This window comes from Leucopleurus acutus (assembly GCF_964270905.1).
Source record: "Leucopleurus acutus genome assembly, chromosome: 11".
Classification (NCBI taxonomy): domain Eukaryota; kingdom Metazoa; phylum Chordata; class Mammalia; order Artiodactyla; family Delphinidae; genus Leucopleurus; species Leucopleurus acutus.
Genome location: NC_139152.1, coordinates 2,261,884 through 2,283,504, shown reverse-complemented (window position 1 = coordinate 2,283,504; position 21,621 = coordinate 2,261,884). Strand labels below are relative to the sequence as shown.

The window sequence follows — 21,621 nt, the reverse complement described above, 5'->3', positions numbered from 1 at the left end:
GAACAGGAACCAGGGCTGTTCACATGTCACCTGTCGCCCGCCTTTATTCCATATAAATACAGGCTCAGAGGCCGGCTGGGGCCTCCCAGGGCCTCGGGCTGTGCCCATTCGGGAGTCTCCACACCGCTTTGCTTGCATAGCCCCCAAAAAGAGTTTTGAAAAAGTACATGCCTCATCATACACCTCAAGTGGCATCCCCAAATTTTCATGATAAGTTTAAGTGGCTGTAAGTGATGCAATTTCTGGTGCTTTGTAGATCTTGACAGTTTAAAGTAAAATAAAATTGTTGCATCGCTCTTTAAAAAGTTTCCAATGAAATATAAACACCCGAGCTATTTGAAACCTTCTATTATCTGTTCAAAAATATATAAAAGCTCTTTTTTTAAAAAACAAATATTTCGCCTCATTTCTTTTTCTCCTTGGAAACATTGTTCCATTCCATTCCCTCCATAAAGTTTTACCCCGATACAAGATATTTTTATGCTTGAAAGGCTTTCATCGACCACACTGCTCTGCCACAAAAAGAGATATAAATTGATATTTAAATTAAAATAAAATCCCTGTGACTATAAGGCCCAGTGCCACCAATTTCTTCTGGGTTCAACTATCGTTAAAAATATTATTAGTGTACAACTGAGAAAACAACACAATTACAAGATGAGCTTTAGAAGTAATTATCAATATAAAATTTAAATGGTGTTAGAGGTGTATCTCTTAAAGAGACGGATGGCTGGAGGGGTGTGGGCCCTGATTAAAGGAGGCTTTCTAGACGCGAATGTTTCAAATGCCTCCGTCTTTGGTGCCTGGAGGGACTCACATCACAGGGAGATGGACATGGAAGGACGGGGGTGTGTGTGACACCCTGTAGCATGTCTCTCCTCTGTAGCATGGGAGACGGATGGCTGTGAAGGGTCAGAAGAGAATGGACAACTTCCGCCCCAGGTTGTCCTCAGACCAGTGTTAAGATTGGGTACGTAGGAAGGTTGAGGCTCTGGAAACTGATTTCATTAAAACCCTTCCAGGTACCACATGGGTTCCTCGTACAAGTTTGAAGATGCCCAAAACTACTCCAAACATTTTCTGAGCCCATTTGAGAAAGTGTCAGCGTGTGCTGATTCACCCACATAAGAATAGTTTTCATAAGTTATTCAATATAAATATAGGCATAGGATGTATACATATAGCTGATTCACTTTGCTGTACAGTAGAAACTAACAACATTGTAAAGCAAATGTACTCCAATAAAAATAAATTTAAGAAAACATATTGAGAGAGGAATAAAAAATATAGGCGTAAATATACCTGTACTTTGAGCAGACTTAAGGAAGGAAATGTGTTTGGGAGTATTTTGTCTGTAAAATCGGTTGAAATGGATACTGTCACTGATTTATCTAGAACAAACAAGAACGATGGTATTCTGCATAAATTAGAGATGCTCTCAGTATTCCTCCTCCACAAGATCTTTACGGTTACAACCTTCCCTCTTAGGAATTAGAATCACTGACTGATTTTTATGGTGATTGGAATGGAAACCAGTTCAACTAGTCAGAACCTGGTGCATGGCTAACCATATGTGGGGCACACACAGAGCTGCTGACTTACATCAGTGTGTCAGTCAGGATGTGCAATGGTATACGTTGGCAATGGCTTCCAAATTCTTGGGGCTTTAGTATAACAAAAGCTTATTTCTTGCTTGTGCTACACATCCAGATGGGGTCCACGGGAGAAGCTCTGCTTCACAAAGCCACTCTGGGATCCCGGCCGACAGATCCTCCTTTATCTTGTAGCTGCTCTATCTGGACTTGGTGGCAGAAGAGAGAAAAGGCCTCTCGTATCTCCACCTGAAAGCGACACACATCACTCTCCTCACGTGTCACTGGTCAGAACCAGCCCAATAGTGTGTCCAAATACAGGTGAGACGTGAAGGCTTCCATGTGGCCAAACAGAATGTTCTCGGAACCAAACTGTAGTAGAAGTTTATTTAGGTGTCACTTTATAAGCAGCGTTAGTCAGTTTGGAAAAAAGTGATTCCCAAGGTTTGGTGACTAATAATAAAATAATGAGGTTATATTCACTGCGAACAGTGATTACAGAAACAGGGCGGAACACGAGAAGGGCAGAAAATTTGAATCTGAAACGGAATATGGCGAAACTGGTAAACTTTGAAGGAATGACGCTTGTCTTCAGGTATGACCTTGACCTAAGGCCTCTCCGGGGCAGAGCTCGCCCTGCAGGGCAGTATGAAGAGATGGCTGGGAGTGTCCTTCCGTTCAACAGCTCCACATGGCTGTTGAACGGAAGTCATTTGGCAGGCTAATGACGGTCACCTCTCAGGAGGCACCCCTTTTGTGTAAGCCCCTGGTCTTGGCTTTGCCTGAGTTGGTATCCAGTTGTATTATGGGGCACTGAGGGTGGTGATGATTAGTGATAACTTCTCTACCCCCGGGTCTTGGAAAATTGCCTTTCCACAGCTCAGAAGGTGGAGTGACTAAGCCAGGTCTGGTACCAAGGTGGAGTCAGTCAGAGGGCATTTGGGTTTTCTTCCTGAGAATGTAAATATTTGGAATGACTCCTGTCTGCGTGGCCTGTATTACTATTCCTGTAGATTTGATACGGGGAAGAGACTGCTGTAGGTTGACCCAAGGGTATCCCTCTAACAGAGCCCTAGAATCTACAATCAGAACAGAACCTCCAAGCGGAGAAAGTGGGGGAGGGGTGGCGGTGGGATATTCCATTGTATACACTGTATACGTGTACCACATCTTCTTTATCTGTTCATCTGTCAATGGACATTTAGGTTGCTTGCCTGTCTTGACTATTGTGCATAGTGCTGCTATGAACGCTGGGGTGCAGGTATCTTTTCGAATTAGAGTTTTCTGGATATACACCCAGGAGTCGGATCACTGGGTTATATGGAAACTCTATTCTTAGTTTTTTAAGGAAACTCCATACTATTTTCCATAGTGGCTGCTGTAATAATCTCTTACTGTTATCATTTAACCAACCTTTTCTGTTGGACATTTAGATTGTTTCCAAGTTTCTCACTCTTACAAATGAACTGTAATTAACAAATTCATTACACTCTTAATTGCTTCCAAAGGATATATTTGTGGTCATTTAAGGAATCTTTTCCAGAGTGAATCAGGCACTCAACATACAGTGAGTGTCCCTATATACCAAGCATTATGCTTTGCACAAAGAAAAATGAACACAGTTCTCTCTCTGGAGACATTTAAGATGTAGCGGAAAGGGGGGCGGAGAAAAGGCACATCTGTATCCAGACATTACAGCACACACCACGCGGGAAGAGTGCACACACACAGCGGCCAGGGAGGGCAGAGGGGAGAGCGCCTTCACCAGAGAGTCAAAGCACGCCACGAAAGATAGAAAGAGCCCCCTTCTCGGCTCCCACCATCTCCCAAACCCCCACTCGGAATTCAGGATGGTTTCCGTTTGTCACGTTGAGAATCTGTTCCCTGGAAAGGGAGCACTGAAGGCTGTGTTCCAAAGTTGGAAGCTGAGATATGGGTGCTCATTGCAAGACCAAATATTTTGGAAGTACCTTTCTCTGGAAGGGAAAGAACACGTTTCACAGCTGGAAAGAGAAGTGACAAACGAAGCTAGAGAGGCATGAAGGTAATATTGACTTGCTAGATTTACACAGTGCCTACCCTGAGAAAAGCCTGGCTGCAAATCCCATCTGTGCCCCTGACACAGGGCACCCGCTCTCAGTTACCGGGCTCCCTGTGAATTCCCTGGGTCACACTTTGCAATCATTTTACTGTCACTTTAAACTGCTCGGTCCCCTGCCCTGCCCCAGCTGACCCTCGGTCACCCCTTTGAGCATAGGATCATGGTACCAACACGTGTTTGGAGTCAGACCCTCCTGGGCTAAGTCCAGGCTCCGCAGTCTACCAGCTGGATGACTCTGGACACGTAAAATTTCTAAGTCTCAGTTTCCACATCTGTAAAATGGGGATAGTAATCACAACAGTAATACCAGCCTTATGCTTGTAATGAGGCTTAAGGGAGATAACGGGGTAAAACACCTATCACAGCCCAGCGCACTCAGCAGCGTCAGCTACTGTTATTATCCCTGTAGTGCAGTGTGTAAAGGGGGGCAAACTGATTTTAATATTAGTTTAAACAAACAGGTGCACGGGTCTCTGAGACACAGGCCTATGATGCACCCTAAAGCTAAATGGAAGCGATATTTGGATTTCTGTCGTTTCTGATTTTCTCTCTTAGCTTGAAAATTGAGGATGAACACACCAGAATGGTAAAGAGGCCAGATTTCTCTAGACCACTGTTCATAGTAGAATGAAGATAACGGATAAAGCCTAATGCGTCTCACAGGGGCCTGTGCATTTTAAGCTGGGGCCCAAACCCTTGGCCAAAGGAATGGGGCTGGAGCGGTGAGGTTTCAGACATGCACGAGGGTGCCGATGGAGGCATTTTGATGCAGGACTGGTGGGATCTCAGGTACTCACACACTCATTCCACACATATTTATTAACTACCCTCTGCCAGACATTGTTCTATACACTTAAGATTTACATCTTAGTGGGGAATACAGACACTAAACAATGCAATGAATGAATAAGTAGACCGTACAGCATGTTAGACAGGGATTAAACACCGATTAAAAAGTAGCGGAAGGGGAGATTGAGAGCGCTGGAGGGGCTGGTTGGGGGGGTCGTTCCAGGCCCTCCGCATATATCAAAGTCCGTGGGCTCTCAAGTCCCTGTTACAAAATAGTGTCGTTTGGTCCACCCACCCCGCAACTCGCGGTTCTGTATCCGCGGTTCTGCATCCACGGCTTCGCAACCCGCGGATACTGAGGTCTGAATGTACTAAGTACGGTCGGTGGTCAGGGTGAACCTCGCTGAGAAAGTGAGATTTGCGCAGTCTTGAAGAAAGTGAGGGGTTCATCAGGTGGGTAGCTGAGGAGAGGGCTGCAGGCAGTAGGGACAGCTAGAGCAAAGGGCTCCAGGGGTGTGTGTGTGTGTGAGAGAGAGAGAGAGGGAGAGGTGTTCCTGGAGAGTCTGGGGTACTGCTAGGAGCTAGTGAGGCTGGAGCAGTGGGAGACCAGTAGGGGAGGCCATAAGAGCAGCTGTACCCGCTGTTTCTGTGGGTCCCTGGAGGCTGCTCTGAGGACCTGGCTTTTACTAAGTGAACTGGGGACCTCTGGGGGGTTTGCGCAGTTCGGTGCTGGGACAGGTCCCTTTAGATGCCATATTGAGAAGATACCAAAGTAGGGGAGGGAGGGTAGACGCGGGGCAGCAGTCTCTGCGGGAACTCAGGTGAGGGACCACGTCGGCTCAGACCTCGGGGTAGCAACAGGGGAACTGAGAAGTGGTCACATGCACGATTCTTCAGGATTTCCCGAAGGACCAGATGAGAGGATGAGAGAGAAAGGAGTCAAGAACGACTCCAGGTTTTGGGCCCATCCGCTGAGATGGGGAGCTGCTGAGGAGCAGGTTTGGCACAGAGAATAGGGAGTTCGGCGTTTGGAAACGTTAGGTTTGAGATGTCCGTCCGTCTCCGAGCAGAGACTGAGAGCGCTGGGTAGCCTGGCGATCAGGAAGAGAGGTCTGGGCTGGACACACCGAGCTGGATGGGCTCCCCCGAGGAGGAGTGCGGATGGGGAGGGGGGGGTGGTCTGAGGGTAGGAAGGGGGGCGTTTTCCCAAGAGGGAGCTGTAGGCCCCCCTGCCAGGGCTCAGGCAGCCCCGCTCTCAGGAGCCCGGACCTGCAGGGGGTGCCATGGACCTTCAGTGGCTGCCTGAGTGACTGGGAGGAAGGTTTGCTGCTCCGGGAAGGACAGGCGCTCAACAGATTCCCGCCGGAGTGGCAGAAATAATTAAGAGGAGAAGGTGAGGATACCCTGGTAGCACACGTGCTCGGCGGCCTCGGAGGAATTAAGAAAACCCGGGTCTATTAGTCTGCTCAGACATCTAGGCACCGCTGCCTCGCCAGGAGGCTCCGCCTCTCGGGCCCTCTCTCTCTGCCCCCGTCTCTCCGCATCCACGCCACTCGTGCAACCGCCCTGGTCATAATCCACCAAACAGAGCCGTGGCGCCGCGGCTCCTTTTGCTGTTTCGCGCAGTGGCTCGATCCGCAGAGACTCTAGGTGGGCAGATGGCCCCCCCCTCCTGGAGTTGCGCGCCAGAGGCCTCGCCGCCGAGGGGGCCGCGCAGGACGCGGGGGCCGGGGCGGGGCGCGAGGGGTGTGTCCGGGCGGCACGCGGGCCGAGGCGCGGGCGGCGGGGCGAGCGGGGTCTCGGGCCGGGCTCGAGTCGGCGCCGCGCGCCCCGCGCCGTGCGCCCCGCGCCGTGCGCCCGGCCCCGCGCGCCGCCGCCACATCTGGAAGCGTTCAGAGCGTCCGCCTGGGGCGCGCCGGGCGGGCGGGGCGGCGGGCCGCGGGGTGAGCGCCGCGCTTCGCGCTCCTGCCGGCGGCTCCCTCTCGCCGCCTCTGCAGAAACAGCTCCTGCCAGAGCGGCGCGCGGCGCGGCCCGGAGCGGCGGCGCCTTCCTGCCTCCTCGCCCTCGGGACTCGTCGGACCTTCGGGCAGAGGAAAGCGGAGCAGGGCCGGGGAGGACGCGCCGAGAGCGGGCGGAGACGGTTCAGGCCGGCGGCCGGCGGGCCTCTCCCGCCCTGGGGTCCGCGCTCCCCTCTCCCCTTCCGCCTCCTCTCGCTCTGCCTTCCCATTTATTTTTTCAAATGCTGTGGCCGCCAGAGGTGCGGCGCTGAATTCTTGGAAGGGGCCCGGATGTGCTGAGGATGCATTACAATTTCACTGAAGGAGGCAGTAGTGGAAAGGATCAGTTTTTGGTGTTTGATGCAATAATGGGAATCAGGTAATCATCAGAAGGGCAGAAGAGCGACTGCAGATCCACGGCTTCCTCGAATTTTGCACGAAAGCCACCGGCCTCGGAGCAGGGATTAGTGCAGACCCGCTCGGGCGTGTTTGACATTTCTTCCTCTTTGTGGCTTCTCCTTTTCAAACAATTCTTGGTCCATGGTCAATGAAAACACGAGGATGTACATTCCGGAGGAAAACCACCAAGGTAAGGCTGGACCCCGCCGCCGCGCCCGCCGGCCTCGCCCGCGCGCCCCGCGGCCCCGGCCGGTCCCCGCCGCGCGTCCTTCTCCCTCAGCGGCCGGGGGCCCGCGAGACCCTGGCCGAACCGCGCGGAGCCCGAGCGGAAAATCCCCACCCCTCCCCCGCCCGCGCCCGCGGCCCCCGAGCCGCGCGTCCGGAGAATTCCGGGCGAGGGGAAAAGTTCCTAAGTGTCTGCTCCGGCCTCGCTGGCTCGCGCTCGCCGGGAGAGCCCGACTACCCGGCCGGCGACGCCCCCGGCCCGGTGGGCCGGGGTCCTCGCCTCGCCCGGGCGCGGCTGGGAGTGCGCGCGCGCGCCCCGCACCAGGCCGGCCGGCGCCCCCGCCCGGGCAGCGCGCTCCAAGGGGGCGGCTTCGAGTCTTGGCGCCCCTCCCTTCCCCTCTCTCTCTCTCTCCCTCTCCCTGTGGACCGCCGCCCCCCCCATCTCTCTCTTTCTCTCTCTCTCTCCCTGTGTCCCTCTTCTCCGGCTCACCTACACCCACCCACCTCTTTGCGGCCACTGACCCCCGCGCGCCTACGCCCCGTGTGTTCTTATTCGCACCCACATGTGGGCTAGCACCTGAGGATGTCAGCGTTTAGAATTCGGGCGGTGTGTGGGCTCTGCTTTTTCATGTTTTAAGGCAATAATAAAAGGGTGTGCCGAGCTCACGCGGCTGCACACTGTCGCCCAGTGTTTTCCCAGTATCTCCATCCTTGGCATCAAGTGTCAGCAGCTCCCCCTGAAAGAGGGAAAGGCTTTCAGGCAACTCCCCACTTCCTGGAAACTTTCTCCCTCACCGCCCTCCCCCCCCCGCCGCCCGTATTAACAAGTTATTATTTTTTGGCACTGCTCGGCAATTAAGATTATGATGGAGCAGAGAGGGACGGTTTTGCTGGAGTGTGGCCGCCTCCAGCTCCGTCTCTGCCTTCCCCGTGGCTTCCTCTGCCTCTGGGTGCAGGCTCTCTTGTCTCCCCGTTTCCCAAGCCTTCCTGTTTACACTCTTCCTTCCAATCTCTTCCTTCTCCATACCTGTCGCTGTTGGTCCTGCTACTTCCTGGGCATATCAAGGGCTTCTCTGAGGACAGCCTGGTGGAGGGGTTGTCTCCATCCCTCCCTCTCCTTTCCAGCCTCCTCCCTCCCTAGGCCCCCAGCCCCACCGCTAGCGGGCAGAGCCCCCACCCTTTAGAGCCAGAGGCTGCCAAGCAGCTTCCCTGGTCTCCGTCCAACCTGAAACTCATCTCCAGCTTGGGCAGCAGTGGGGCAATTTGGGCCTCTTTTGGTGGAAGGATTGTGTCAAGGGTCATGGGTTCTAGGGTGAGCCAGGGCTTTGGGGTCACGAGGGAAGCTCTGTCCCTGGATTTCTCTAGCCCGTGCCCCACCCCTACCTGTTCCCCTGTCCCCTTCCTGATGGAGTCGTGGATGGATTCGGAGGGAGGCCAGGAGGGACACAAAAGAAAGGGTGATGTTTGTGAACAGCAGGGATGACTTTCTCCCCTCCAGGCTCCCAGCTCAGTCCAGGTGGCCTTGAGGGGGAGAGCCCAGTGGCCACGTCCTCGCTGTCCCTGACAATGGCAGTGGCCTGTGGTCATGATTATTATTCACGTGGTGGTAATCCTCAGCAAATCCTGAACAGTTCACAAGGCCTCTTCTCCGTGCAGGACAAACCCTTTCTGGCCCTTTCCTTCCTTCCTTCTGCCCCTTGGTGCCCCAGCGCGCCCCCCCACCCGTGTGCAGGGAGCAGACACTCAGAGTAGGAGCCGCGGCCCCGCGAGGTCTGCGGGGAAGATGGAGGGGCCGGCAGCAGGGAGCGTGGCCGGGCGCCGCCTTCCCAGCCACACGCCACAAACACTATGGCAACCTGGATCCCATTTCTCTCCCTTGAAGCCGCAGTGATTATATAATTCACAGAGCAGTTTTGTCTCCTTTCCCGGATGCGGTTCTCAGGTGTAAGAGCCCCAGGACCCCGGCCTCCCCTCCACCTCCCCGCGCCCTGTCGTTGGCATGGCTGGGGTCTTCCTGGGGCAGGAGGGGAGGAGGGTGACGGAGGTGGGTGGGCAGACCTGGAGAAGCAGGGACGTCTGCCGGAAAGGGGTTGCTGTGGCTTCATAACTAATGGGGCGATGAAACGTACCCAGGGGTAGGGTTTCAGGAGCAGAGAGGGAAGAGGGAGCATTGCGCCGGGTGGTGACGGCGGAGTGCAAGGCTGGAGAAGTTGCCCGGGGCGGGGGTTACATCTTCCTCTTCCCAACAGACTCGAGTAGCTCACTGCAAGGCCTTTTGCCCCAGTTTTGCAGTGGTGTGTGTGTGTGTGTGTGTGTGTGTTGGGGGTCGGGGTGTGGACACGGGGGTCAGCACGTTGGAACAGCCCGCAGGTTCCCTGAGGGCTGGCTCCCCACCCTGGGTTCAGGCAGCGAGGGGCTCGTGAGCCTCCCCTCACCTCCAGCACCCCATCTGCTCTGGTCCCACACCAGCCTCCCGCTTTTCGGGGCTGATTTTCCATTGCAGCCTCCAGCTAGCAAATGAGTTTCTTAATAGTCAACCATTTAACAAATAAAACATCAGAACGTCCCTTATCTGCTGGAGACAAGGCAGAGGGGGAAGCGCGTTCTGGGAGTGGAAGACACGTTGTGCTTTTCTTTTCAGAGCACTGCTTAGCGATGCAGCAGAACGGTTATTATCATCATAGTAAAGTAATAACAGTCGTGATCAGTGGTCAGAGAGCGCTGTTACTGCACCTCAGCTTGCACAGGTTGAAGAAGGCACGACATTAGCTGCTTCTTCTTGGGTTCTGCATGGAGGAACCCAGAGAAACAGGGCTCTTGGGGTTCCAGATACTGTTCCTAATACTGTTCGCATACTTTCCAGGGTATCAGAGTACTATACAATAGAATATATTACAAGAATCAATTGTTCCTTATTTCCTGGGAGCACATGCTAACAGTATTTAAATGTGCACACACACACACTGAATAAGGAAAAGCTATTTTAAATAGATTGCACAAGAGCCTAGAGCCCTTTGGGGACCCGGCGCGTAGCAGACAGGAATACTGGTGATGCAGCCCTGACACCGTTGCACATCGGTGCCTCGCCTTGGGTGAATGGTTCTCTACAGGTAGATGCTGCAGGTACAGTAGATGGCGAGCCGTTGGCCCCTGAGTCTCGGGGATGACTTGGGACTCTTCCTTCTGTTTTCTCTGTGATTTAAAACTGCCCGAGGTGGGTTCTTCTGGGTGTAAGACAGATGCAGAAGGAGATGCAGGGACGTCCTGGGTGGGGGTCTGAGGCCCCTGGGTGGGGGTCTTTGCATCTGCACCTCCTAGCGCGGGCCTTGACGCTTGACGGATGAATGCAGCCCCCAGACCAGAGGGGGTGTGCTTTCTGCCTCTTCCAGGAGGTGGCGCCCCAGGGCTTGGGAGTCAGGAGGGGCACCTGCGGGGCTGGGCAAGGGGGCCGAGGCTCCGCAGGGCACTCCTTGCTGCTGTGCCTCGGTCTGCGTGCCTGCCCCAGGGCGCAGGCCTCCGAGGACCAGAGTGCCCGCTGCGCGCACACCAGGGGCCCCCAGCACGACCCGCCCTCGCCGACCTCTCACCCTCTCTCCGGGAACGAACCCACTTTGGATTTCGCCCTCCTGCCGCAGCCTCGCCTTGCTCTCCAGCACAGGCCGCATCCTGCTTGCCTGAACCCGTTACGGCCCTATATTAACTTCCTCCCCGTATTAATTTTCTCACCAGGGCTTGGTAACCAGAGGGGCCCGGGGGTCCCAGGCCCAGGCTGGGGCCGACCTGGCGTGTGGGAGCTGGAAAGCCTGGCCGGTAGGGTTGCAGAGCTTGTCAGCTCAAAGGCAAGGAGACATTTTCCTAACTTTATTAGGGGAAAAACACAACAACAACTGGGTGCACGTCACAGCTGTTTACGAATCTGGCTGGTCCCGTGCTGGGTAATGGCAGCAGAGCTCCCGAGACCTGGGTTAGGAAGTGACTGAGATCTGTTCTAACTTTCAGTGCTGTGTTCCAGCTCCCGGGGGTTCCTTTTCTATCCCTTTCTTCGCTCAGCTTTCTCGGTGGTTGTAGCGAGTTCCTGGGTCCGAGAGCCCTGGCCGCGGAGGAGCTGAGAATGTGCGGGCGTGGCTGGAGCACCCTCGTCCTGTCCCTGGGAACCTCCTGCTGGGGTCTGCCATGTGGTGGTGACCAGTCGGCCAGTAGCATCCCGCTGGTCCCCGTGGGGACTCTGGAATCTGCGCTCTGCATTCGAAATCGGCAGATGACTTTATTTTCCAGGGTGGACTAAAGAAAGCTGATGGACTGTTTGGGAAATACCTGGAGACTTAGCAACTACACCACTTAGCGAGATGATCGCACTGATTTAGCCTCCTCCTGGGTTCTGTCCCCACGGTTGCCTAGGTTGATGGTGGGCTGTGCAGAGGAGAGCAGAAGACTGATTTAAAAAAAAAAAAAAAAAGGCACGGGGAATTGTGCAAAATATCATGGGGTGAATATTTGACGACATAAGTGCTAAACGTTCTGATAATGAAACAACGCTGCCAGCCATGGCTGTCATTATTAAAATAATTTAGTAAACACCTGTTTACATGAACCTCAAGGTTAGGTACTGTACAAAACAAGTAAAAATGACAGGATGCTCCTGGGAAAACGGAGGGCCTTCAGCGCTGTTTCAGAGCCGGGACGCAGGGACTACCCCGCATCCCTGGGGGGGACGCAAAATGGGGGCTGACGTGACTCCTGTGTGTGTGGCTCGGGTCCCAGATGGGGTGCCCGTTGCTTAAGGCCAGGCCTTGACCTGGGGCCCGGGGGCCTCGCTGCCTCCTTGCTGCGGGCAGGGGACCCGGGAGGCACAGCTGTGAGCGGGCCTCAGGGGCCGCAGGAGGAGACCCAGCTCCCTGGGGTATCTGGGGGAGCGTGGGGCACACAGCCGCTACTTGTGGAACTGAGTTAATCTAAGTGGGGATCCACGGAACAGAGGAGGGCAGTTTGGGCCCGCAGGTCAGGAGGGAAACAGAGGTTGAAAATAGGCCCTCGCTTCCCCGGAGATGCTGGGGATTTGGCATCGGGCAGAGGTGAGGCAGAGGGGGCTAACCGGCCAGAGCTCGAAATCCCATGGTCCCTTCCCCCAGGCCCCAGCCAGGCCGCCACCGCACGGCCGCTTCACCGTGGTGCTCAGGTGCTGTGCGTGTGTGTGTGCGTGTGTGCGTGTGTGTGTGTGTGTGTGTGTGAGAGAGAGAGAGAGAGAGAGAGAGAGAGAGAGAGAGACGGGGCGAGGAGGGGGCGGTTCCACACTCATGTTCTCTGAAGGGTTGTCAGGCAGACCTAGAGTAAATGCGTCTCTTCGGGAATTTACTCTCTAGGATCAGGAGGTTTTATGGCAAAGGAACCTGAGGAACGAACTCCGTTTCCAGTTCAGAAGACAGGCTCCTGCAGGGTCACCCAGGAGGGGCGGGACTGGAACCCGGCCTTGGTTCTCCACCCTCCTGCCACCTCTTGATGTGCGTGGTGCACGCTGGTGCTCTGAACCCATCGACCGGTGTTTCTGGGTAGCCTTTGCCTGGTGAGCCTCTTACCCTCCCCGCCGGCCTCCTCTGCCGACGCTGCCTTTGTTCTGGCTGAAGTCATGTCTGAGGTATTAGGTTTGGAAACAGAGCTGGGGGCTGCCTCTCACTGGGAGGATTGAAGAGTCATCTTAGACAACAGGGTAAAGGTTCATACGTGTCCACAGGAAACCCCTGCAAAACTCAGATCACTGTTATGTCTGCGAACGGACGTGCCTCCAGGCCTTTTTATTTGCTCACTTCCTTTCTGCCCCAGTCAGGGCTCATTTCGGCCCCTGAGGGAGAGGCCAGGCTGGGCTGTCGGGCTGCCCTGGGGAGGGGTTGGGGGCTGTTTGTGGACCGGCCGACTTAGCTGTGCGTAGAAACCACAGGGCGGGTGGACGTGCAGGTGAACTGCAGGTAGAACAGGTAGAAAGCCCGGGGCGGTCAGGCTGCCGCGGCCAGAGGCCAGGCTGCCCCCGAGTCTACCAAGGTGTGGGAACAAAGGCTCCCCTGCTCCCTTGTCTGGGCTGGTCCCCTAGGACCCCCCCTCTTCCGGGGAGATATTTAGGTAAGGAGAGGTCTAAATTCGGCATGGGAAAGGGATCATCTGGAGCCTCCTTCCGACGTTCCCACCATCCCCAAGCCTTTGGCATCTGACCTGATGCTCCCAGAGGCCGGAAGGCCTGTGGGGCTGACCTGGTCTCTAGCTTTAAGACAGGGCCTGAGCCCGACTCACTCTCGAGGTGTAGCCTCTGAGATCCCTGGAGGACGCCACCATCGCAGAACACAGTGTTGCCACAATTTCATGAAATATTCAAGCTGCCCATTTGCCAACAGGGGTTTCTTTTAATACACTCGGCTACGCGTGGCGCTGCCCGCTGGAAACTAGCTGAAGGGAAAATAAAATAATCTTGTCTCCTGTCTTTTAGAGAAGCAAGCCAAAATCCAGACAGTAAACGAATGTTCTTCCCCGTATTGCCTGTGGGCAGAAATGTTGAGAAATGTTGACTTGATTACTCAATTAAGCTCTATTTACTTTGTAACCATTGTGTCATGTTCAGTCATTTATATATTTTTCTCCTTCCAAAATAAGCCATGTTGGGCTAAAACCTTTCAAAGGTGTTAGTTAGCAAAAGTAAAGAAAAAAGAAAGAAAGAAAGAAAGAAAAGTAAGTAAGGCCACACCTAGAAGATGACTTGGGTCGCCGTCTTTGACTCTCTCTCTGAGCGTTTTGAAGGAGTCAGGTCTCCTGTTTTTCATCCGTAGAATGGAGACAGTGATCCTTAGCCAGCCGGTTTTGGCTTTGCAGGGCGGCCGCGAGGCTCCGACTGGGAGGGCGAGTGTAAATCACTGCATGGTGGCAGCTCTTCTGAGCTCTTCTCGAGTCAGCGGGATCCCAGGACTGGGGGACCAGCCTGAGGGTCAGGACCCCGGGAGGCAGGGCTTCCTCACGGCCTTGGCACGTGGTCCCCGCCTGCAGCCTGAGCCCCGGGGTTCTGCCTTCTGAACTGGCCAGAAGTCCTCTGCTGGTCCAAACATGCGAAGATAGGGCCACTGAGAGCAGGACGCAGCCTGGCGGGCCACTCGGTCTGTCCTCACTTTCCAAGATGAATTCCCCAAACCTAAACGTCACTCCTCGGTACGGGAGGACAGGCTGCCCGGCAAATAGAACTTTGCTTCAAATGTAAACCTTGGCTTTGGAAGATAAACTACTTTTTAAAGGTACACAGCAAAAGTGCTGGTAGTCTGTAGGGAACGGGAGGGAGCAGCTCCATCCGGCATCTTAAGACACCAAGCAAAATAGGAAAGGGCTTTAATTTCACACCTTAAGTGACAGACTAGCCTTTAGTTTCCTGAAGCAAAAACAATCTCATCGTCAAAAAGCGTGCTGGGAGGGCTTCCCTGGTGGCGCAGTGGTTGAGAGTCCGCCTGCCGATGCAGGGGACGCGGGCTCGTGCCCCGGTCCGGGAAGATCCCACATGCCGCGGAGCGGCTGGGCCCGTGAGCCATGGCCGCTGAGCCTGCGCGTCCGGAGCCTGTGCTCCGCGACGGGAGAGGCCGCAGCAGTGGGAGGCCCGCGTACCGCAAAAACAAAACAAAACAAAACAAAAAGCGTGCTGGGAGGGCTTCCCTGGTGGCGCAGTGGTTGGGAGTCCGCCTGCCGATGCAGGGGACGCGGGTTCGTGCCCCGGTCCGGGAAGATCCCACATGCCGCGGAGCGGGTGGGCCCGTGAGCCATGACCGCTGCGCCTGCGCGTCCGGAGCCTGTGCTCCGCGACGGGAGAGGCCGCAGCAGTGAGAGGCCCGCGCACCGCAAACAAAACGAAACGAAACAAAAAGCGTGCTGGGAAGCGTGCGTTGCAGTTTGCACCTTACTCCCCTCGACACCCACCTCCCAGCCTCTGGGCCTGTGACCTACGGGGCCGTCCACGTTTTTATTTTTATTTTAAAAGTAATCTGTACTGCAGGGCAGCATCCATCGTTTTGTAGTTGTAGACGGGGCAGAGGCAGTAGCTGCCACGTACCGGACGTCAGCGTGTCCAGCATTGCGTCCTACGCCCGTCCTACGGGTGGGTATTAATGACATGTTTCAGATGGGGAAACCAAGGACCAGTGGTCTTGAGTAACGTGGCCAAGGTCATCCAGATGCTGTTGGAGCCGGGAATTAAGTTCAGGTCTGTTGGACTTCCCAAGCATGTGCTGTCTCGCTTCTCTCTCCACGTGGGGCTGAGGAAAGATGACCTTGAGCCAGCCTGGCGGAGCCTGGCTTGGATTTGCTCTGTGAAGGCTCTGGCTTCTGCTGGTCACTGTGGTGGACAAGTAGCGGAACGCTCCTTCTGCCCTGTGGTCACTCCACACGCCTCCCCTCCCGCTTCCTCCTCTAGCTGTGCATTTGTTCCCGAGGTTCCTGCCTGGACCCTGCTTGGTCCTCAGATCCCAGTGGGGACCTCCATCTGTCCAGCCTTGGCTTTGAGACGACCGCTTCGTGGCGGGGCCTCGCTTCACCACGTTCTTGGAACGTCTTCCCAGTAACTCCCTCCTGGAAATAAGGCCCTCCATCCTCCAATGAGGTTCTCATGAGCTCGGGGCCCATCCTTGCAGGCTGAGCACCCTGACTGCATGCGTTATGCATTTATTGATTTTTAAAGGACATCTTGGTGGAGATATAGTTCACTTACTGTAAAAGATACATTTCACATACCTTTAAAGTGTACGGTCCAATGAAGTTGAGTATTTTTACAGGGCTGTACGACCATCACCACTGTCCAGTTCGTGCGTATTTTCATCATCCCGAAGAGAAACCCCGCACCCACTGGCAGTCGCTCCCCATACCCGCTCCGACCCCTGTAACCCCGAGTGACTGTGGATTCTCGTGCATCCCTGACAGTAACCGAGTTGATGTTAATTTGGTCACTGGGGCTCACCTGTGTCGTCTCACTGAGGGCAGCACATTCCCTGCATTCAGGACCCTGGGAGAGGATGGATGCCGTGTGGCTGGGTGAGACCCCCCACGGCCCTGCTTCTGCGCTGGTGGAGGGGCAGCGTGGCCAGGAGGTAGCTGGTGAGGGGCCTCTGTCTCCAGCCCGGGAGCTGCCTGGGGGGAAAGCCGGGCCCAGGGGTGTTGTTTACTCCTCACACAGCTGCAGTCTAGGCGAGGGAGGGAAAGGTGTGTGAGGAACAGGGGACACCCGGGGAGGGAGTCAGGAAATCGAGAGGAGGGGAAGGCGACAGTAACACTTGGTGGCCCCTTGGGGAGATGGAGGACCAATTAGTGACTCAGGAAACCCTTTCAAACTGGGGGTGGCTATTTCTTCCAATAATTGTTGTGTCTGAAAGTAATAACATCATTTTACTTTCTGATTGTTTTAAAATACCTTTTAAATCCTCTTCACATCTACTGTATCAGCAGTTTGTTTGTTTTTTTTAAACCCATTGAAGTAATGGGACGAGTTTTATTATTTCCATTTTTTCAGATAAGGAAACCTGGGCTTAGAAAATTTGAACAGCTTGCCTGGTTAGGGAAGCTGTTGACAGAATATCGTATGGTAGACTTTCTCTTCTGTTTACCTAGGGGGGCTCCTCTGTGTTCTGCCATTCATTCCTACAGGAGCCCTACTAAGGTTAGACGGCTTTCTGGGCCAGAATAGCTAGAAGCCCTGTCCCCTGGTCTGGGCTCCTCCTGTAGCCTGACTGTATCGTCTGTCAGGGCTCCGTGTCCTGACCCAGGCCCAGCCCTCCCGCCTCGTCGCTGCTGAGCTGCTCTTGCTGCCCAGCTCCCTGATTGGCGGGTTCTGCTGGGGCGTGTGTGCGTTCTTTCTTAGATTAGCAGAGGTGAGCGTGCTAAGACGGAATGCAGGTCAGGCCCTTTGCGGGCCGATACACTTAGTTTAATCCAACTTTTAGTAAATCCCCCTCTTGTGGGCTCTGCCTTCCCATCCCCTCCCTGGTACTGCTCACAGGTGTGTCCTGGCCGCTGTCCAGAGCTGAAATGTTGCACAGTGTGTCTCCAAGGTCAAAGCCTCTGTCACCGTGTCTAGCTGCCCAAGACGTCCTGGGGTTCCGAGCTGCACTACAGTGACTCAGATGTCACATGTGGTCTGCAGTGGAGAAGATCCTGCGCCTCTGTTTTTCAGTCATTTAAAAGGCAAAGTTTCTGACCTGTGCCCAGCTGTCTGAAAGATCAGGAGATGGGGAGCCTTTTCTCAGGATAAACTGACTGTGAAATGCCCTGAAAATGGGGAATCTCATGCCAATTTTGGTGAAAACAGTCCTAAGTTGGTTTTCCCCTCCCAGAATTGGGGCAGTTAGTCATTCTTCCCATGTTTTGGGCATCTGCTCTGGGTAAGGCAGTCTGCTCACAGGATCGCTGGATCCAAGGAGACCTTCAGGGTGGCGGCCCCTCAGCTGTCCCATCCTTTGGGGAGTGTGTAGTCCAGTAGGAAGAAAGATGCACAGATACCCACAGCTGAAATAAGGGGCAGAACATGCTTGACGTCACAGGGAGATAAAGACGAAGGGCTCACGGGTTAAAGAAGGAGGGGGTACACTCAGTTGGAGTAAATGGAGACAGCACATATGACGGGGCTGACAGAGCTGAGCCTTGAAGGGTGGGCAGAAACAGGGTAGAGAGGAGGGCTCACGTTCCCAACAGGAAGCATGGTGGTGACAGCCTCGTGCACTGGATTTTAAAGGAATGGGGAGTGGAGTTTGCTTAGCGCACAGGCAATGTGTGGGGAGGAGTGGAGAGAAGGCCGGAACGGCAGGGTAAGGGAATGTGTGGATAGCCCTCGCAGCAGGCTGGAGTTTGCATCCCATTCGGTTTCGGTGGGCTGCTCAAGTCCATCTGCAGTGTTCGAGCCAGGGGAAGGTGGACCAGAACTGCTCTTCCAGAAGCCTCGTCAGGTGGCAGGGTAGAGAGGGAAGGGGTGGTCTGAGACCACAGGTGGACGGACAGTTCCCAGGCTGTTGCCATCGTCCAGGCGAGAGAGAAGAAGGGGTTTTCTCTACAAAAGCTGGAGGGCAAGAAAGCCCTCTGTCTACGTAGGAAGGGTTATCTAGATGGGACCGGCTATCTAGGTGGGTGGGGCTATCTAGGTGGGAGGGGTTATCTAGGTAGGTGGTGATATCTGCGTGGGTGGGGCGATCTACATGGGAAAGGCTGTCTAGGTGGGGAGGGTTACCTAGGTGGGAGGGGCTATCCAGGTGGGAGGGGCTATCCAGGTGGGAGGGGCTATCCAGGTGGGGGGGCTATCCAGTGGGAGGGGCTATCCAGGTGGGAGGGGCTATCCAGGTGGGAAGGATAGAGGGTGGATTTGGAGGGCTAACTGAGAGATACCCTGCATATGTGCAGGAGTAGAGTTCATTGAAAGGTGATATTTGAAGCTGTGGAAATGGATGAAATTACTAGGGAGAGAGAACAGAGGGAGGGGACGATGTAGGGCTGAGGACGGAGGAGCAGGTAGAACAGGAGACAGAGCCAGAGGGGCCCGGGAGGGAGGACAGCCTTGCGCCTGAGGGGTCGTGGAGGGCGAGGGGAGGCCACTGCTGTCAGCGTCAGGTGGGGCGGTGGGGAGGGGAGGTGGGATCCGAGAGCAGTCCCACTGGATGTGACGACCTGGTTCTCAGGGGACCTGAGAGTCGGCTCGGGGCGACTGCCGTGCAGTCAGACTGTGTGATGCCGAGAGTGGCTGGCGGGCAGTGGGGGCACGTGAGGGCCACTCTTCCAGGAGTTTAGGCTGTGAGTGGGAAAAGAGGAGATGGATTTGTTGGCACAGGGGAGAGTGGGAATGGATGGGCCGGGGGCTGTGGATGAAGCAGATGTGGACGAAGGCAGTAGGCAGTGGGGCAGGGACAGGAGGGGAAGGATTAGCCCCAGCTGAGGAGACGGAATTCTGTTCCCAGGAACAGACCTGAGCAGGTTGGCAGAGCGTGAGAAGCTGTAGAGTGCTGTTGGGGGGTGGGCGTGAGGCTGAAAGAGGAGGTATTAGGGGTCTGGGGGAAGAGAGACCTGCCTCTGGTTTCCCACCCTACCTCCCCACCCCAGTCCGCGCCAGCCGAGCTTCCCGGCCTAGGATGTGAGCCCTCTGGAGGACTGGCTAGCCTTCGTGAAGTGTTCAGCTCTGTGACTTTGTATCCTTATAATTATATCGGAATATCACGTTTCTGTTACAAACCCCTGGAATATCTCAGACTGGACCCCATTTGAGCTTGGCAATGCCTGGATTTCCCTGTAATCAAGTCAGATATCCTGGATGTTTAAGGAAAGGACAGTAACATTCTTTGGGTGCCTTGGGGATGTCCCCTGCTGGTGGCATTGAGTTTACTCTCGGTCCAGGAGGAGTTGATGCCAGGAGACACCAGCAGAGACTCTGGTTGTGAGGGCAGAGCGGGTGGACTGGAGGGCCTCTCCCAGAGGCGGGGGGGGCGGCGGCTGCGGAGCTGGGGAGGCTGGGCCCCTGCATTTTCCCGGCGTCCTCCCGGCAGGGGAAATGTACCGACAGCCCCAGGCCCCAAGTCCGGCCCCTGTTCTCCAGCTCCTGCACCCACCCACCACCGCCTCCACGTGACATGCACCTGACCACAGGGTGGGATACCTGGGGAGGGGTGAGACCTTTACCTGGAAGCCATTTTCGCTGCCTGTCTTGGCTCGGGAAGTGGCCCAGCCGCCATCTGCCTGCCCGGAAGCAGTGTGCCATGGCGGCCTTCTGGGGCCTGGTGCCCTGTCCACCTGTGGGGCCCCATCTGGATACCTACCTGCAGAGTTTGGCCTTACTCTGATGAACCTCGAGGGCAGCGCTGACCCCAACCCGAGCTGTTGCTGGGTCTGGGCCACAGAATGCTCTGGTTCCCCTTTCCCACTCCAGGGAAACTGAGGCAGAGTGTCGGCTGCAGAAGGAGCTCTGAGTCTGATGCCCAGGCCTCCTCAGTGCCAGCCAACGCGTCCCAGGCCTGGACCTTTGGAGTTTGGCTTGGCTTTGGTAGAATGGAGGAGGAGAGGAGAAAACCTCCAAAACAAAAATGCTCTTGAGGTGGGTGAAGTGACGGAATGGGCCTGGTGTCCTGGAGGGGGAGACCCCTGGAGACATCACAGGATGAGGTCTCGTTCACGCCCGCTTGGCCATGGGTGGGCACAGGCCGGTGCCTCCTGAGTGGTTACAGTTAGGTCATGGTCTGAAAGGCAGAGGGGGTGAAATGGCAATAAAGGTCACCTACTGACGTTTACAGGCCCAGAAGTGAATGAACAGAAACTCTGAACTAGAGACTCTTAGGGAAAGTTCCTCGAGCACCTGGGGGCCAAGCTTACGAGTTCCTCGGCAGGGATCTGCACGTGGTATGTGCAGGTACGGGGTGTCTCAAGCTGCAGGTGTGTCTGGGCGCCAGGAGACCTGCGTGTAGAGGTACCTCTGCCTCTTGCTTCGGTGTTTTGTCGCGTCACTTCCCTTCCCTGTGTCTGGGGATCTGTATCCACTCTCCCCAGCCCTCCAACTGAGAATCTGTTTATTCTTTTAACCCCACTTATAAATGACCATGACTTAAATATTGCAAAGGGATTAAGTGAAAGACAGCAGGAGAAAACTTTGTGAGTGTGGTCCTGTGCATACTGTCAGCGGCGTGGGGAAATGGTCGTGTAGGCTCAAATGCATAAGGAGTATTTATTTCTGAGCTAAGTTTTTTCTAAGAAAGAATGTCTTGGGGGAGGGGCAGGAAGAGTACAGAATAGCCCTGCTCCATGGTTTTGAAACTAGTAGCATAGAAGAGAGGCTTTGGGCTTCAACTGCGTGGAGATGTCCCTGTGTCTCCATAGCCTTGTGTACCAAGTGATTGAGAAAATAGTAGCATAGAAGAGAGGCTTTGGGCTTTAACTGCGTGGAGATGTCCCTGTGTCTCCTTAGCCTCTTGTGTACCAAGTGACTGAGGGGGGCTTGAATTGGGGTGCTTTACACACCACACAGTAGGTGTGACTAAGAAGACACCTGCTTCCAAGAAAAGCCTTATTGCATCTTGCATTCTTTTCCTTCCTTCTGGTTTCTTTCCTTAACACTGAAGCACATGTTTTGTAGTGTTTTGGGCAGTGGTCTATAATGGTAAACGTCCTCAGTCTTTGAAGCTGTTTTTCTGTTTCTTTCTCCCTCCCTCCCTCCCTCCCTCCCTCCCCTCCCTCCCTCCCTCCCTTCCCTCCCTTCCCTTCCTTCCCTCCCTCCCTCCTTCCTTCCTTCCTTCCTCTCTCTCTCTCTCTCCTCTCCCTCACTCATGAATGATGGTTTAGTCAGGTACACAATTCTGTGTGAGCTCTTGTCTTCTTTCAGCTGTTTGAAGATCGTGCATTGTCTTCTGGACTCTGTTGTTGCTGACGAGAAGTCTGCTGTAAGTCCAAGCCACGATTCTGATTTTTAAAAGATACTCACTTTGTCTTTAGTCTTACGTAGTTTCACGATATTGTGTTAATACATTAATTTAAAAGAAATCTTGCTTGT

General features: G+C 54.7%; 1 protein-coding gene across 1 annotated transcript in view; it reads left to right on the top strand.

Moving 5' to 3' along the window:
• Positions 1-7,019: 7,019 nt before the first annotated feature.
• The window catches only part of CACNA1C (calcium voltage-gated channel subunit alpha1 C), a gene marked incomplete at both ends in the record, with an annotated part of 456,740 nt that continues 442,138 nt past the window's right edge, over positions 7,020-21,621 (top strand). The window contains one exon of the mRNA XM_082850933.1: positions 7,020-7,068. Coding sequence (XP_082707059.1) covers positions 7,020-7,068 — 49 coding nt within the window. The remainder of the gene's footprint in view (positions 7,069-21,621) is intronic.